The following is an 18514-nucleotide window of genomic DNA, read 5'->3' on the forward strand; positions in this document are numbered from 1 at the left end:
CAATCATATAGCGTTAATATCTGTCTTTATAATCTTTATTCTAAAAATATTGTGTTTATCAATCCATCACCACCATGTGTCCTTTACACATTACTGTCTAATTGTGCACAATCATTTTCTTAAATGCATGATTTCAAAGAAAAAATCTTATATTTCAAGGCTATTATTTTCAAATATGTAATTAAACTGACAGTTATTTTCTTTTAATCAGTTAATGGTTTTGCTTATTGAGAAGAAAATGTATAAAAATGGTCAGCAACTGTCTAAAGTCCAAAAATATTTTCTTTGCTATTACGTCAGACTGTTGAGCACGAGGAAGCGTTTGGCATTCTGGCTCCTCAAAATGACTGAAACAATAAATCGATCGGCAAGCTAATTGCAGATTATCTGTTAAGCCGTTTAACGGGAAATTAATCAGCTAATTGATTACGCTCCACTTTCTCCGAGTAATTAGGTCAGGAATGCGGGGTATTTTTGGCTTAAATTAACTTTTTTTTTGGTGAATTCCATGGAAAAACAGCAAGCAAAAAATGGATTCAATCGTATTTAAACAAAAATTCCACCCAAATTTCTGCTATAATCTCCTGTTTGAGTCAGATTATCGAGAAAAAAGTAATAATTTGTGTGGGAATCTTGAGGATTGGGGTCTTCGGAAGGGAGAAAAAGTAGACTTTGAGTGTCACAGATTTCAAATCCTGTAATTTGTTTAATCTTTTAACATGCAGACGTTAGAGGGCTTCGGTTCTTGTGTGTTTATCCGCAGATTTAGGTTAATTCCAAACACTGATACAACAGGCCTGTCATCCATCTGTACCTCCGAGGATGCCACCCGTGCCCAGGTCTTGTAAACCCCAGATGGCCCGCGAGGTTACACCATCAGCGCAAACGAGGTTAAAAACAAGACAAGCAACAAACGTATGCAAATGTAATGAATCGGTAATGTGTTGAATGAATTAGCAAGTTGATATTCAGTTCACCAGACAGGCCCTCTTAGTGGCCACGGGCTTCTTTCTCCGTCATGATGAGTCTTGCCACATTTCATAACGCTTCATATTTTACTCATTCTTTCAATTTCATCCTGACTGGATCAGCAGCAAACGGCCGATGAGTAGCGGTCTAACAAACGACGTGACTTCATTTACATCGCCTTTGTTTAGACGCTTTCTCTGCTCCAAAATACGCCAGAAAGTAAATGATAAAATAATGTAAATGCACACTTCCATTCAAAAGTTTGGGGTCACTCAGACAATTTCATGTTTTCCATGAAAACTCACGCTTTTATTCATGTGCTAACATAACTGCACAAGGGTTTTCTAATCATCAATGAGCCTTTTAGCATGATTAGCTAACACAATGTAGCATTAGAACACAGGAGTGATGGTTGCTGGAAATGTTCCTCTGTACCCCTATGGAGATATTCCATTAAAAATCAGCTGTTTCCAGCTGGAATAGTCATTTAACATTGTCTAGACTAAATTTCTGATTCATTTAATGTTATCTTCATTAAAAAAAATACTTTTCTTTCAAAAATAAGGACATTTCTAAGTGACCCCAAATTTTTGAACAGCAGTCTTCATGTTTTAGTGACTTTATTCGTCATAAATTATCATTCTGTTTCATGAAGGAGTGTGAAAATGCGTACAGAAAGCCCAAAATTAGTCATTCATATGTTTTTTTTTATTATTCAAGGTGATTTTTTATTAGAAATAATATAAAAAAGTGGCAAAAAATGGCAGGACAGTATGTTAGAAATGATTTTTTTTTTTAACAATTTCTGCTTTTCTTGTTGTTTTTCACAAAAATGACATATACAAAATTGCTGTCTTACTTTTTGAAAATCTAGAAAATGCAAGTCGACCGTGTTGTAGAGAGTTCTAAAACACTACTGGAGTCCAGTCCTGAGAGAAAGATGCACAATGTGTCTCCTCAGAAGCCTGGAAAAGCCTGTAAAGTCATTTCCAAGTGTTTTTTTTCCCCTTTAGTTGCTACAGTGCAAATCATAGTGAAAGAACAGAGTTGCACAGTGTGAGAAATATCAAAAGGTTGTGGTAGGAATCCAAACCTCTATGGTGGCAAGAATGGTCATGAGAAAAGCCAAGAACCATTCAAGGATCAGCACTGAAGCTATCTTTGTGAATCTGAAGCAGACACAGAACAAGGCATGGACTCCTCTTCCGCAAGACAGACACACAAAAGCCCACCTGGACAAAGAAAAAAGCTTCTAGTCTTCAGTTCTGTGCCTACATGAGACATAAATGGAGTTGCATGGACACAAGGATGTGGCTCTGAGGTGGAGAAAGACGGGAGAAGCACTCAACCCCCAAAGAACACCACCCCCCGGTCAAGCACGGTGGTGGGAGCACAACACTTTAGGGGTGTTTTTTTTTAGCCGACGGGCCTGGAAACCTTGTCAAAGTAAATCACGAGAAAAGAGGACTACATTAAGATTCTGCAGAAACACTTGGCCCTGGGCTGCAGTGCACCTTCCAGTAAGACAAAGATTAAAAAAAAACATGCAGCCAAAGTGATGCAGAAATGGTTAGAAGAAAGCAGCATCGACACTTTGGAGTCCAGGTCTGCATCCCATCCAGGATCTGGGGACACGGAGAGCAGAGTGATGCAAGGAAGCCTTCCAACCTCCAACACCTGGAGGTTGCTGCAAAAGAAAGCTGGTCCAAAATCCCACTGGGCACCTGCAAAAAGCTTGTTAGCGATTGCAAGAGCTCCTTAATTGCTGTGGCGGCAAACTGATTGCTGAGAATTATTCCAGATGCTGCATTTTTCCCCAAAAATGTGAATGTTCTTTAAATATTTCTATTTTTGCAGTAATATTTCTAACTAAACGCCTTTCTGTCTTTGCCGTTTTCACCGTAAATCTCAATTTTGGCACTCGTATGAATAATTTTGGGCTCAAGAGCGTTTGACGAAGGAGGTGAAAATGATTTGTGCTTCCTGCAGAGCGCTAATGACATCAGGTGTTAACTGTGACAGAATCAGGGTTTTAATCTCGTAACAAACATGAGATTAGCATCTCGCTGTCGAACATGTGACTTTGGTGTTGTTTACTAGATTTCAGATGTTTACATACATTTTTTTCCCGTTGTCCCTCGGTTGGAATAATCCTATTGTACACAAAACAAATCCAAATTCCCCCTTTAGAACTCTGAGGGGAAATGTCTCACCGACAAGCTCCTGTGAATTTGACAAACAAGAAAGTGTGGCTGCAAAGCGAGTCACTTCATAATTCAACGTTTCTTGTTGCATTTCTCCCTCAAAGATTTATCTTGCTCGATTTGATTTGTGTAGAGCAGTTTTGACACGTTTCTTCTCGTGTTCGCACCGTGAGAATACAAAACTGTTAGTTTTTTTGAGCAGTTATCTCGACATTTGTGCTGTGAAAATGTCTAAACCAGGGGTGTCAAACTCATTTCAGTTCAGGGGCCACATTCAGTCCAATTTGATCTCAAGCATAATACCCTTTAAATAACCACAACTCCAAATGTTTCCTTTGTTTTAGTGCAAAAACAAGTGCATTCTGAAGATGCTCTTCAAGGAATGATCTTTTTACAAAATAGTATGAACAGCATAAAATTTCTTCATAAAAATAAGGTTAATTTCAACAACGCTATGCCTCAGTTTATCATTTACAACATACAGATCACAATTTATCAATGAAAAGGCACAAAACCTTTAGCCACAGGTATCTGTAACTGAACCATATTGTGTTTTACTTTCTGATCAAAACAACAAAAGTCAGACAAAAAAAGACGAAAACAACAAAAGCGAGAAATAAAATGACCAAAAAAAATCAGAGAAATGACATGAAACAAAACAAAAAGAGGCAAAAATTTGATAAAATAAAGTTACAAGGTGACAAGAAAGTGGAAAAAAACAAGCCAAAAAATTACATAAATGACACAAATGAGACAAAAAAATGACAAAAGAAACAAAATGACGGAAAAATAAACGACGCAAGTGAGACAAAGAAAAACACAAAACGATAAAAAACAGCCCGCAAAACAACGAATAAAGCAACACACAAAATGCAGAAAAAACACAAGCGACACAAAAAGAAAGCACAAAAAAAGAAACAAAACGACAAAAACATGAGACAAACGACAAGTCAAACAAAAATAAAAAATGAAAAACAAAAAAATGAGACACAACATTACCAAAGAACAATGTACAACCTAGTATTTCACTTTATGATCAAATCAACTTGAATTTATCGTTTTAAAAATTGACAATTTCTACGCTTTTCAAAGTTGTCCCACAGGCCAGATTGAACCCTCTGGCGGCCATTTTTGGTCCGCGGGCCACATGTTTGACACCACTGGTCTAAAACAACACATTTTGCTATTAGAAGTAAACTGCAGTCATCTGACACTGACATTTCAATGCAACCTAAATGCTGCTGTTTTCTTTCCCAACAAGCGAACTGGGAAAAATCACAGCATTGTCCGACGCTGGTGGCTGCTGGTGCAGAAGCAGGAAAGTAAAGGGTGGGTGTGTTTTTATGTTGCTGGCAGGATTTTCGATGTAAACAGCTCCTGCTTTCACTGACTCTGAATACATGTTGAGCGAGCCTGGATGGAATTAATCCACGCAGTGTTGCACCAACAAAGAGAGGAAGGTGGTTTTGAAGCACATGTTTTATTCTGCAGCTATATGTGCCTTCCCTTTATGTAATGAGCCATTGTGCTGCTGCTGAAATGCTCGCGGCCAAAAGCTAGAATTACGCCAGAAGTGCTCGTTTCTTGAAGCGTCGGAGTGTAATTGCGGACTGATGCGCTTTATTGACAGCAGATAATCACTATCGGTGTGTTTGCCGTGTCTGACATTTTCTTCTCTTAGGTGGCAGCGCGGGGTTGTTGTAATTCCAGCTCGACAAAATGAGCTCCTGCCGGTGGGAGGCCTTATTCGATCTGATTCCCCAGCAGAGGCTCGTCGCTCCACAAGCCTCCGCTGCATCGCCAGGCTGGCTGGTGCAAAAAACCAGACCACATGTAGACTCATTTCTACTGATTAAGTCAGCCACTCATCCTCACCGGAGAACATTTCCACCTCAGTTAACAATTCTCACAGTTTAGAAAACACCTGTCATAATACACTTGTTTCTCCTTGCTCGTGGGTTGACAGAAAGAGATGATTAGCGGATAACTCCGGTTGTAGGAGTTCCAAAGAGAAAAGGAGAATGCTTAAATCTGAGCACCTAGTAGGCAGGGTTAATGCTTTTTGCAATAGGTAAGGCTGCTTTGCTCCAGGCAAAGGCATTAACTGCGCTGAGGAATGGTGTCTGTGGCACTTACGAGCACAGCGTGACACAACGCTGTCACACTTTCGTCACATATATGATGTGTTTGTCGTACTGCGTGCATTGATTTATTTGTAGGTTACCGTCTTTGGGGGGCAGGAATAAAAAATGAGGGTTGATAGCAGCACATCAATGCTGCAGTGTGGAAGTGGGAGGCTCAGGCTGTACTGTATGTGTATGAATCCCTGCTATTTTTATCCCCAGCATACTCAGGCATATTCCTAGACATGTCGGCTGAATGGACTAATCTAATCTAATTTAATCCAATCTAAGATAGCGGGGTAACGAGTTTCTTGTTAGTCACTTGATTTGGGGGATAATAAATTCTGCAGGAGTTATGCAAGGACAATATCAGACCTCTGCGCTCTCTTGAATTGAGTTATTTGTCAGAGATATTGGTGTGATGATAAAGTGGATCGCAATGAAAAGTAAACAGCGCTGCAATATTGCTTTGAATCATGAATGACTAAAAAATGTTGTTTTTGAGACCTAGGGAAATTAATCTTGTAAAATATTTCAAAGGCAATTGACAGACTGTGGAATACATTAGCAAGATAGTAAAAAATTAGCCTTGTTTTGCTGCCATTGGAAAACACTCAGCAGTGACTTTGCTATTTCTTTGTTGTGTTTTTGGATCAGAATATAATCCATAGCACAATTATAGCCAAGAATAGATGGACTTTCTGTCTGCCAGTGCATACATTTCACAGGTTGCTTTGCTTTTTTTTTTTGCATTGTTTTAAGTAGATCTGTGCAAATTTCTGTGTGTTTGTAAAAGCGCAGGGCTTCATTCAGCGTAATGCTCCGGTGTTAGTGACATGAGTCCTAATATAACTCGTAATGCGCTATATCCTTTGAAACTTTCATGACTAAGGCTTTTGTGTATTAAATAATTCCAGGCTAATGACTAAAGGGGCTTACGAGAAATTCTCAGGTCCAGATCCAATGGGAGGCAGATGCTAAGTTCTCGTTTTTCATTTTCGGTCTCCTGTGTAGATGCATCACCTTCTGTGAAGTCTGGAAATCTGGGACAATCCAGGTTTAGTGAGCCGACAAAAGGAAGCCTTTTTATATCACACGAATGGGCAATATTGACAATTAATTTAGGCTTTCGATTCATCTTGCACTTGTTCTTTTGTCATTCTGTGCACGTTGTACTGTATAAATGCATTGCATAATTCATCATAAAATAATCTGCTGATAAATTTTTGAGGATTCGTTAGATCTAATGTGTCAAAAGGAAATGTTTCTATGATTTCCCAGAGCTTCGAGTTGTGTCTTCACATTGTTTGTTTTAGCTGATCAACAGTCCAAATCCCAAAGATATTAAATTTACAATCATATAAAACATACAAAAGAAGCCACTGTACACATCGGAGAGGCTGAAAGTGATTTTTTTTTCTACTGACTGACTAATCAATGCTGCGCTGAAGAGGATTTTTTTTTTTAAATCGTATAACGGATTAACTGGTCACTAACTATTCTTCTCTCTCTTTTTTCTTCTTGTTTGCAGAGAACACAAACAGCAGATGAACTATGAATGCTGAACACAATGATCTCCTCCCTCCAGCGCCAGACAATGAGAGGTCGTAGGCTGAAGGGGGCGCTCTCCAACCCCCTCTTTGTGCTGCTTTTGGCCCTTCAGATCCTGGTGGTGGCTGGGCTGGTTCGCGCTCAGACCTGTCCCTCCGTCTGCTCATGCAGTAACCAATTCAGCAAAGTCATATGCACCCGCCGCAGCCTCCGAGACGTCCCCGATGGCATTTCCACCAACACTCGCTACCTGAACCTCCAGGATAACCTTATTCAGGTCATCAAGGTGGACAGTTTCAAACACCTGCGCCATCTGGAGATCCTGCAACTGAGCAAGAATCACATCCGCAGCATCGAAATTGGCGCCTTCAATGGGCTAGCCAGTCTCAACACGTTGGAGCTCTTCGATAATCGGCTCACGACAATCCCCAATGGAGCATTCGAGTACTTGTCCAAGCTGAAGGAACTGTGGCTACGGAACAACCCCATCGAAAGTATACCATCTTATGCCTTCAACCGGGTCCCCTCGCTTCGAAGGCTGGATCTAGGTGAGCTCAAGCGTCTGTCCTACATTTCTGACGGAGCTTTCAAGGACCTGAGCAACCTGCGCTACCTGAACCTGGGAATGTGCAACCTCAAGGAGATCCCCAACATCTTACCTTTGGTCAGGCTTGAGGAGCTAGAAATGTCTGGTAACCAGCTCGCTGTTGTCAAGCCCAGCTCATTTACAGGGTTAGTGAACCTCCAGAAGCTGTGGATGATGCATGCCCAAGTCCAAACCATCGAGAGGAACTCCTTCGATGACCTTCAGTCGCTGGTGGAGCTCAACCTGGCTCACAACAACCTTACCTTTCTACCGCATGACCTCTTCACGCCGTTGCATCGCCTGGAGCGAGTCCACCTGCACCACAACCCCTGGAACTGCAACTGTGATATTCTGTGGCTCAGCTGGTGGCTGAAGGAAACAGTACCCGCTAACACCAGCTGCTGTGCACGTTGCCATACTCCTACAGTCTTTAAAGGTCGCTACATTGGAGAACTGGACCACAGCTACTTCCAGTGCGACGTTCCCGTTATCGTGGAGCCACCCAGTGACTTAAACGTGACAGAAGGCATGGGGGCGGAGCTTAAATGCCGCACCAGCTCGCTGACCTCCATCAGCTGGCTCACACCAAACGGCTCTCTGGTGACTCATGGGGCTTATAAGGTGCGTTTGTCTGTACTCAATGATGGGACCCTGAACTTTACCAGCGTCACAATGCAGGACACTGGGACTTACACCTGCATGGTTAGCAACACGGCGGGCAACATTTCTGCCTCCGCCGTGCTTAACGTCACCTCCGTGGAAAACAGCGGGGTGACCTACTTCACCACAGTCACCGTGGAGACCATTGAGCCCCCGGGGGATGACAGCCAAACGCCGCTTCCACCTTTCGGCTGGGTGTCATCGTCGACGACAAAAGGCACTCCCGTTTCCACAAGGACCACAGAGCGGACTTACACCATTCCGGTTCTGGATCTGGATGGAGAAGGATCCCCCAACGGCCTGGACGAGGTCATGAAAACCACCAAGATCATCATCGGCTGCTTCGTGGCCATCACGCTCATGGCCGCCGTCCTGCTGGTTATTTTCTACAAGATGAGGAAGCAGCATAACCAGCAGGATCCCGACGGGCCGGCCTCCTCCATGGAGGTGATTACGGTGGAGGAAGAGCTGGCGGGTGTCGCTGCTATGGAGAGACACCTATCGCTGCCCCCTCTGGAGCACTACAACCACTACAACACCTACAAGAGCACTTACCACCACCCTCCCATGCTCAGTACCATACACAGCTCAGCCACACAGGAACCTTTACTGATTCAAGCCTGCTCAAAAGACAACGTACAAGAGACTCAGATCTGATCTTAAGTTTGACTAAATATCCAGTATCAGCAGTTTCACACTTGGAGTACAATGGACCAAATATGTGAAGATAAAAGATAAATCAAATGCCGTTGACTTGACAGAGTTGATGTCGGCAATTAATCAGCATTTGGCAAAGGGACGACATATGATACTTTAACAAGTGTCTTTACAAAAACAAAGATTATTTATTAAAAATATGTCTAGTGGCTAAATGAAGAAAAACAATTTGTGATAGCTTTTTAGCTCATTTTATTTCTCTCTCTCTCTCTCTCTCTCTCTCTCTCTCTGTGTAATACTGCACAAGGGGAAGAATGGTTTCCTCAAAGTGAGAAAAGTAAAGGTTTAGGTGTGTAGATTTTGGCCTTAAACTAATAGAATTTCAACACTTTGCTTTTACCTGATGATCGCGTTTACTTGCCAGTTGGTCACCGAGTCCAATTTGGAGGAAGTTCAAGAGACATAAAGCTGGTTTGTTGCCTCTCACCATCATATTCTAGCTGTCACTTAACACAAAATTAGATCTCTTAATGGCACGGCTCTGGATGATATCACAGTGAAGTCAGCATGCCTGAGGAGCGAAGCTGCTACGAGTAAATGCGCATTTCCCCCGTGGCTCCTAAACAACAGCCACGCAGCCTTCACTTCAATTAAGATTAAGGTCTTGCTCCCACTTTCCCCTCCTACATTTTCTTTGCACTTCACCACTCCCCCCCCCCTTCCTTCTAATCCTCCTCCCTTCTTCTTCAATCCCACCCGTCTACCCCCTCTCTTATTTCCTCCCTGTCCTCTCGCTTCTCCGATTGTCTCGCCGTCATGTTCCTCACCCCCTCGCCACGTCTCATTTGTCTCGCTTTATCCGCCAGGCGTGTGCCGCGCGACCGGCAAAGAATATTGCTTAGGAAAATGAAGGGGAGCATAAGGCTGTGGTCTGCGGCCTCTCCCGTTAACCCAGCCATGATCTACGTCCACTCAGTGTTGCGTTACCTTTGCCATCACCCCGGGGTCGCGCGAGCTGAGGCGCTGATAGTCCATCTGTTAGTCCAGATAAAGAGGCAAATGAGGCTGCTTTGTAATGTAGTGTGACCCTGTCCAAGTGACGGGGGCTAACGAAGCCAGTGGAGCAGCTAGAAAACCTGCAACAAAATAAGGGGGAGATGGGTTATAGCCCATTAATCTGTATCAGCAGTTCATTTGCAGACTAACAGAGGAAAGCTGATAAGAAAACAGCATGAGACTTTTTCACTCTCCCCATGCCCAACATCTAAAGGAGGGGCACAGGCCTTTGATATTGAAGCGACCCCTGCTCGGTCTCATTTTTGTTGGAGGGAAACACACACACACTTTGATGCTGCATCATTTATCATAACATTGTCTCTCCCGTCTGTTTGCACTTTGCTTTTTCATTTAGTCTTTCAAAGAGGGGCGGCTTAGGGAAAGAGGAAGGTAGGAGCGAAAAGTGAAGATGAAGAAGAAGAAGAGCTACCGGGGGTGGGGGGTGGGGGGTGAGGAGGTAGAAGGGAAGCCAGACTCACAACAGTCATGAGGGGTCTTCAGAGATATTGCAGATATGAAGAGAGAGGAGTGAAAAATAGATAAGGAATAAGGAGGCAAAAAAAAGAACTAGCCATCAGCCTGTCGCCATGGAAACAGTGACCTTGTGCAGAAAGTAAGAAGAGGTAGATATGCCTTTCGCTTTGGTCTCCGTGCAACAAGCATATTTTAATTTCCCACCGGCGATTTTCACAAAACGCGGCTGATTATCGACAAAAAGCGGCGTTATGCGATGCATGTTTACGGAGGGGCTTTGGTTTTTTTGTTTGTTTTTTTGAAGGGATTCGACCCACACACGATGTCACTTCGCGTCTGTTTGAGTTATTTAAAATAAATCTCCCTCATAAAGCAGAAAAATAGGACAATTTTAACAGTGCGGCAGGCAGTTTCCACTCGCCTTATTGACTTTCATCTCTGTGAAAGACGGCTACCATGGCTTAAAAATATGAGCCAAAACAAAGCGCTGTCACTCACAAAATCAGAAGCTTCTGATCAGCCCGGTCTCTTAAAACTCATTCTTTTGTCTCCTACAACAGCAGTGGGATGGCGAACAAACACAGATGAGAAGCGAAAACATGCATTTAAAGACTGGTCCTCTGGTGGGGACAGATGAAGCTGTAAATGGAGCAAGAACAATTGAAACAGAAACCTATTCACCGGCAGCCCTTCGGGGAGCGTTATGAATGATGGGAATAGTACCGTCAGTGGTAATGTCAGTGAGTAAACCATTCTTTCCCTTTTCCACTGTTTCCTTTTTTCAATGCTCAATTCCTTTTCAATGCTTTTGGTGGCTTAATGATTCAATGTTGACGCTGGCTACAGTGAAAAAAAAAAGGTTCAGATTTTTTATATATATATTTGGGAATGAGGGTTGTGAGTTCCTGAGAATGAATGGAATATCTCTGTGTTGGTATTTGCTTTAGCAGGATGGAATTATGCGGGGAGGAAAAAAAACGCCAGAATGAAATTAAGACTGACAAGCAGAATGTTGGACTTGAAATACCAGCAGAGTGAGCTTGATTTTTTTGTGCGAAACCCTTAGCCAAGGTGATCAAATTCTTGTGTGTTATTCTGCCAACTGTCCATGTATGGGGGGGGTTACTGTAATGTGGGAAACGTTCTCTCTCATTTTTGGAGAGAACAATCATCACACGGTAAAAATTTCTACAAAAAAAATATTTTCAAAAACATAATGCAAAAAAAAATCTTCAGATCATAATTTTACATGTGCTTCAATTGTTAAAAAAAAGACAAAAAGCAAAACAAAAAGAAGAAAAAAAACAACAACACCAACAACGAGAGACTGTGCTTGTAAGGAGTCCAACTAATTTCCCTGAGGATGATGTTCAATTATTGATACCTGAGATTGTAGTTCATACTGTACATGAATACAAATAAAAATTGCAATTCTTTTTTTTCCAATAGGTTTCACGGGATGTATTATTAACTCAGATGTTGTCACCATTTTGCTGTCCTTGTCCCATTTGCACGTGAACACGTGTATAGACAGAAAAAAAGGATTGCTAAGCAACTCCCAGAATGCTGAACCGAGAAGAATGTGCGAGGAAGTAGCTTATTTTATGAGGTCAGAGGAGGGAAGTGGATCTCTTTAAGGGGAAAAGGAAGTGCTCTCTTTCTGCATTATACATGGGAAGTCAGAGTCTTTTATCTAATTTGAATCACTCCATCTGTTTGACAGAATCACTTGAATCATGTGGGCCAATCTGAGAATTTCCTCACCAAACAGCACAATAGGCTGTTCCAGCTCCCTCAGCTGACTCAGTCGGATGAATGCTTGCAGAACGTCGGAGAACATTGTCAGAGAAATGCAAGCCTCCGCTATCCTCGCTGGCATTTTTTTATTTTATTTAAAGTTGAATCAATTAAATCTTGAATCTCCACTGGAAACAATCGTGGCCGGTGAGTGAAAAATTACAGCAATCCAATGAAGAGACTGCCTGTCATTATGACATCCTCGCTACCCAAGTAGCACAAAATGGCTCACAGTTACAATTGCCTTTGGGATTGCTCCATTTCATTCACAAAGTACTTATGAGATGGCTGCCCATGTCGGCGCAGGCTTCAAGCAGACACTCTCAGGTCAGTCTAGTGTCTTTTCCAAAATGATCATTAATTCATTTGCTAAGTGATCAATTTATCAAGGTGAAAACGCTCCGGCTTGGTGAAACGATGTCGGATCTAGTTCAGCAACACTATTAATATCTGGGAAGTTATAGTATGTATACTGCATGAGAGGGATCAAAGTATTTTCACTTGTAGCACAACAGTTTATAATTTATTTTCTGTGGAAGCGGTGTTGGTTTGAAATTAGACTTTTCAGTTCTCAAAATTGATGTTCCTGTGCAACATGTCAATTTCTTTTTGGAGGAAAGCCAGATTTTAAGTTTGTGCACAAATACATCTCAAGTCAACATATATTTGCTTTTTATTTTCTTTCTTTAGATGCTTTAGTTGAGGCAGAATTCACCCTTAACCCCAGAAAATAAAGAAGACGCTTCAAATATGCTGTAAAAGATTTTAACACAAACCATGATATTTTCCTAATCTTAACCACATAGTTTTGGTGCCTAACCTTAACCAAGCTTCTAACGTGCATTTATCTTTGTGAAGATGTCAACAAACCCATATTTTACTAAACCTAACCATGTATCTTTCTGTCTGAACCTAACCAAACGGAAAAAAAACCCAGTCTCCTGGATGAAAGTCCTGCAGCTGACTTATGTCTCCATCCAGCCTCCTTATCCAGACTTTATGGCTCTTTTAAACTGGAAGCCTTTTCTGAGATAAGATAAGATCAGCCTTTATTAATCCCACAGTGGGGAGAAATTTGCAGTCCTACAGCAGCAAAGGGGATGATGCAAAAATGTAGGGAACATCAGTAGAAAATACAAATATCCATAAGTACTGATACTTCAGTGTGTGGATATTCAGATACTGCAAAGAAAAAAACGCTCTTCTGGATGTGGAAACAACAACATTACAGAACAGATTCTATCACATGTAGACACACATTTAAAAGTAGAAACATACTGATATTGCACAGACTCTAGTATATGTAGAAAAAAAATGTTGCACAATTTTTAAATGTGCAAACCATTCATAGTGCGCAGTCATGTGTTTGTTTTTTTCAGAATAAAACTTAATTTCTTTCAAAATGTAAATGAAAATGCAGCTTAGCTGTACACGAATGTAATTTTTGTGAGTCAGGGTTGCATTGTTAGTACACAGAATGGAATTCCTCAGATCAGACATTATCAAAGGTACAATAAGAACAGTGAAAATACAAAATGCAACATCTGGTTGAAAAATTATTAAGTGCAAGTGTAGCTATTAAAACAGTGGGATAGTTTATTCTAGAAAATCCACAGATGTTGCACAGAAAAGTAACAAGTTGCAGCATACTTTTGAGCATAATCCAATAAGAAGGGCTCGAAGTAAAATATTAAAGATCTGTTGGCTGCTCTTGTGTGGCTGTGAGGCTTCACGGCCTTTTAATCAGTCACAAAACTGCACCGCATTTTCAAAAAAAACTACACTGATAAACAAGAAATAGCAGCCTGGAATACACGACCAGTATGGTGATTTGCTGCAAGGATCTTAGTTATGTAGCTCTCTTTGTCTTTTTTCTGCATTCAAAGGACTACTGCTCGTCAGATGATAGCTGGGTCTTAAATGTTTGAGATGGCTGTAAAGTACAGTAAACGCACAACGAGCGTCGATGCAAAGAGCAGCCTGCAGATGAAAGGCTCGCAGAAGAAAGCAAACATCTGGACTACACGAGAGCTGGAGCCACAGCGGCCACGTTGCCACAGGTAACGGGTAAACAAAAAAAAATCTTCAGCAAGCAACAGCGAGTCCACTTCAGGCTCTTCTATTACCAACATGCTGCATGGTGGTGTATTTACAAAGCCTGGCATCATGTGGAGTAATCCCAGCTCCTTACCAGCTCTCCTTCAGCATTCTGAAAAAGGAAAAGATGTTCCAGCTTTCAATGTATGACAAATATGATAAAAAATAGTCTATTTCAGCACCTGTTTATGTCACCTCTCTTGCTGTGATCTGTTACGTCCCCAAAGCACCTTCACCTCCCGCCCTTCCTGTCTGTTTTAACCCTCCCGTTGTCCTCATTTACAGGCACCAAAAAATATTGTTTCCTAGTCTGAAAAATAACCAAAAATTCAGCAAAAAATTTTCCCCAAATTTCTGAAAAGTTGTAAAACCTTCAGAAAGAAAATTCCAATAATTCCTTTAAAAAATTCTTAAAAGTTTTATTTTTTAAAAAAATCCCTAAATTTGGCAAGAAAATTCTTGTAAATATTTTTAAAAATTAGTAAAAATATTTTTAAAAATTAGTAAAAAATTTTTTTTAAAAATGTTTAAAAAACCAAAAATATCTAAAGTGATTACATATATATCAGTAAAACTTCAGATTTTTTTCTTTACGAACATTCACAAAAAAATCAACCAAAATCCAGCGAGATTTTTTGTGAATGTTCTTAAAGAAACATTTTTTTTTACACTTCTTTTTTTCCACCAAAAGAATGTTGAAAATGTGGAAGTTTTCACTGTGAAGTTAAATATTTTTTCCCACATTTTCAAATTTTAAAATGGGTAAATTTGGCCCACAGGATGACATGAGGGTTAATAGATTCACAACTTGACTGCTCTGTTCACATCAGCTTCTGGTTAATATTAATCATCGTTACGCGTCTCACTATTCGGATAAATGGAATAAATCGTGCCGTACACTCTTGAAAAGGACCAGATTTGTCGGCACTATTGCATTCCCACAATGCCGTGTGATTTTTAATTACATCCTCTGCCTTCTGGAAGAGAATTCGGAAGTTTTACTCTGGCTCTCTATTATCCTGTGAGGCTGGACTGTACATCTCCAAACAAATGATCAATTATTTCCTGCTTTGCCACCTGAAGGCACACGATTTCCTGCCGCAGAGTCGCTGTGGAAGCCGCCTTATGTCATGTGCACATTGTCCCACAACAGACGAAGACCAGAAGTCATTAATTAATGGAGTAGAAGAAGGAGGAACTTGGAAAATGACTCATTTCTCTACATAAAAGAATGCAATTAGACTTTTTTTTTTGCAGCAAGACCTTCACTACGGGTTAATAGTGAACACGACCGGGGGCCATTTATGTTATGGGAAGTGTGGAATAAAGCTAGTTTCTACTTCTATACAATCTGCAGTTGAGTTTCATTGTGGCATATTCCCACACAGTTCAGGTAAATAGTATAAAATACAAACTATCAAACGCTAAAATATAAATATCTCCAGAAAACATGACAATGACCTCCTGACAGTATAAAAAAACAGAAGTGCTCCTGCATTGTGTTTTGTTCAACAACAAAGCCGAACAGAAAAAAGAGAACTGAGTGCGACCGCTTAACAAGAATAGCATGTGGAACAGGGTACATACATCATGACCTACATACTGTGCACAAAACAAGCGCCTTACTGTTCTGCTGCATGCTGAGCGTACAGTCCATGCAAATTTCGGGACTTACACAGAGTCTGCTCACACACTTGCAGATAAAATTTCCATCACACAAGCTCTTTCATACATGGAAAACCACGGCCTGGCCACTGCTATGCTGCCTGAATGTTGATTTAAGGTTCCATTAAGGAGAAAGAGAGACTGTACATCAGGCAAAACACAATCGTGCTGTATTTGCTGCTTCTTAATCAAGGTTAAACTGTGTTTGATCATGTTCAAAACAGACATGATTAGAAAAACAACATGCGACCTGATATTCAAGCCTCTCGCTCAGCTGAGGGAGAGTCTGGTGCGAAGAGACAAGGCAGTCGGGTTAAATCGACCACCGGCAAACTGTGAAACAGATGGTTTCCCGCTGCTGTCCATAATCAGGCGTCTACCAACACCTGTTACATATATGAACAGAAAGAGAGAAGGTGAGGCTGCCAGCGAGTAGAGTGCACGGACTGATAGGTGTGGAGTGGAGAAAAAAAATCCTCTGAAAGGGTAACTTGTGGACAGCGCTGGTGGCCCAGATGCCTTAAGCCATGTCAACACAGAAGGCGTAGTGTGAGCAGCATGTTAGCAGAACAGCAGCAGCAGCAGCTCTGGTGCTCTGTGTGTGTCTAAATAAGAGGCATTAAGACACAGTATTGAGTCAGCAGCGCTCAGAGCCTAACACCAACACCATAGTTATGTCCATAAAAGGCAGGAAAATAGACTTTCAGTGTGAAAACAGGCTTGGAGTCATGTTTACACGTACATACTGTAGCACCGGTGAAGCCATTACTGCACTTGACTAGGCAGTTGGATTGATTAAAACATGTCAGTTCCATTAGACATGCATGAGATAAAATAGAATTCATCTTTTTCTGTGGACACGCCTTAGGGTGGTCACAAGCCATGTAATGACAGCAATCGGCCACAACATTAAAACCACTGACAGGTGAAGCGATAGCATCGATCGTGTCGCTACAATGGCACCTGTCAGCCAGTGGGGTGTATTAGGCACCAATTGAACAGTCAGTCCTTGAAGTTGATGCGTGAGAAGAAGGAAACATGGGCGGGAGTAACGATCTGTTGCATTGTGATGACTGAAAGACTGAACATCTCCACAATAGCTGATCTTGTGGGGTGTTCACAGCAGGCGGTGGTCAGTATGAATCAAAAGTGGTCAAAGGAAGGACAACCACTGAACCGGTGACAGAGTCATTGCAAGCTCACTGATACTCATGGAGAGCAAAGTTAAAAACCCTAATGCTTGCTATGATGGCTTGCTGCAGACTGGTCACAATGCCCACGCTGACCCCTCTCCAACACCAGAAGAACCAACAACGGAGCAATGAAAAGACGGTGGCTTGCTGTGTCAAACTAAGCTAAACACGCCTCTGGTTGGAGCTAGTGTTGCCCTTTGTCTCCCCTCTTCTATGTGATATTCATAGACAGGCTCTAGGCGGGGCGGCATGGCTCAGTGGGTAGAGTGGCTGTCTTGTAACTGGAAGGTTGCTGGTTTGATCCTTGGCCTGCCGTGCTCATGTGAAGGTGTCCCTGAGCAAGATCCCTAATTGCTCCTGATGGGTCGTGGTTAGCACCTTGCATGGCAGCTTCTGCTGTCAGTGTGTGAATGGGTAAATGTGACATATCATGTAAAGCACTTTGGATGAAAGTGCTATATAAATACAACCATTTATCTTAAAGGTGAGGAAAGAGTCCACTTTAGGGACCTCGTGATCTTTTGCAGGTGATGTGTTTCTGTTGGCTTTATCAGACTGGGAAGTTCAGCACACAACAGGGAAGTCTGCAGTAGAAGCGATGAGAGTCAGCGCCTCAGAGTTTGAGATTTTTGGAGGTTTGAATAGCTCTCTCCGGGTAGCGAAGGAGTTCAAGGATCTAAAGATCTTGCTCATGATTGATGGGAAGGATGGGTGCAGCCCTGGCAGTAATGCAGGAGTTGTAATGGATTGTTGTGGTGAAAACGGAGCTGGAGCTGGAAGTCGAAACTCTTGATGTACCAGTTCGTCTTTGTTCCAACCCTCAACTACCGTCATAAACTCTGGGTAATGACTGAAAGAATGAGATTACAGATACAAGCGTCTGAATTGAGGACTGAGGTGGTTTAGGCGTCTTATTGGGATGCCTCCTGGCCACCTTCCTTTGGGAGGAGACCCCAGAACTTTATGGAGGTATTACACATCCCATCTGGTCTGGGAATGCCCTGGGATCCCTTACAAGGTACTGGAAAGTGTTGCTGGGATGGGATGGGAGACGGACCTGTTGCCTCGGCAAGATGATGACAGATACACGAAGAAAAATGGATCAGTGGAGGCATTTTACATCATGTGGATGTGGATGGCTAAGTACACACGTGGACAAAATTGTTGGTACCCCTCAGTTAAAGAAGGAAAAACCCACAATTCTCACTGAAATCACTTGAAACTCACAAAAGTAACAATAAATAAAAATGTATTGAAAATTAAATAATCAAAAACAGCCATTACTTTTGAATTGTTGATTAACATAATTATTTAAAAAAACAAACTAATGAAACAGGCCTGGACAAAAATGATGGTACCTCTATAAAAGATTGAAAACTATTTGACCAGAGTCACATGATTAACTCAGGTGTGTCATTTAATTGACATCACAGGTGTTTCCAAACTCATAATCAGTCAGTCTACCTATTTAAAGGGAGACAA

At 41.6% G+C, this 18514-nt stretch overlaps 1 protein-coding gene across 1 annotated transcript in view; it reads left to right on the forward strand.

Annotated features, from left to right (window-relative positions):
* The window catches only part of LOC110957805 (leucine-rich repeat-containing protein 4C-like), a 58173-nt gene extending 46447 nt beyond the window's left edge, over positions 1-11726 (forward strand). Inside the window, exon 2 of the mRNA XM_051939200.1 lies at positions 6828-11726. Within this exon, the coding sequence (XP_051795160.1) occupies positions 6855-8750 (1896 nt within the window). The 5' untranslated portion in view covers positions 6828-6854 and the 3' untranslated portion in view covers positions 8751-11726. The remainder of the gene's footprint in view (positions 1-6827) is intronic.
* The last annotated feature ends 6788 nt before the right edge of the window (positions 11727-18514 follow it).

This window comes from Acanthochromis polyacanthus, chromosome 2, assembly GCF_021347895.1.
Source record: "Acanthochromis polyacanthus isolate Apoly-LR-REF ecotype Palm Island chromosome 2, KAUST_Apoly_ChrSc, whole genome shotgun sequence".
Classification (NCBI taxonomy): Eukaryota; Metazoa; Chordata; class Actinopteri; family Pomacentridae; genus Acanthochromis; species Acanthochromis polyacanthus.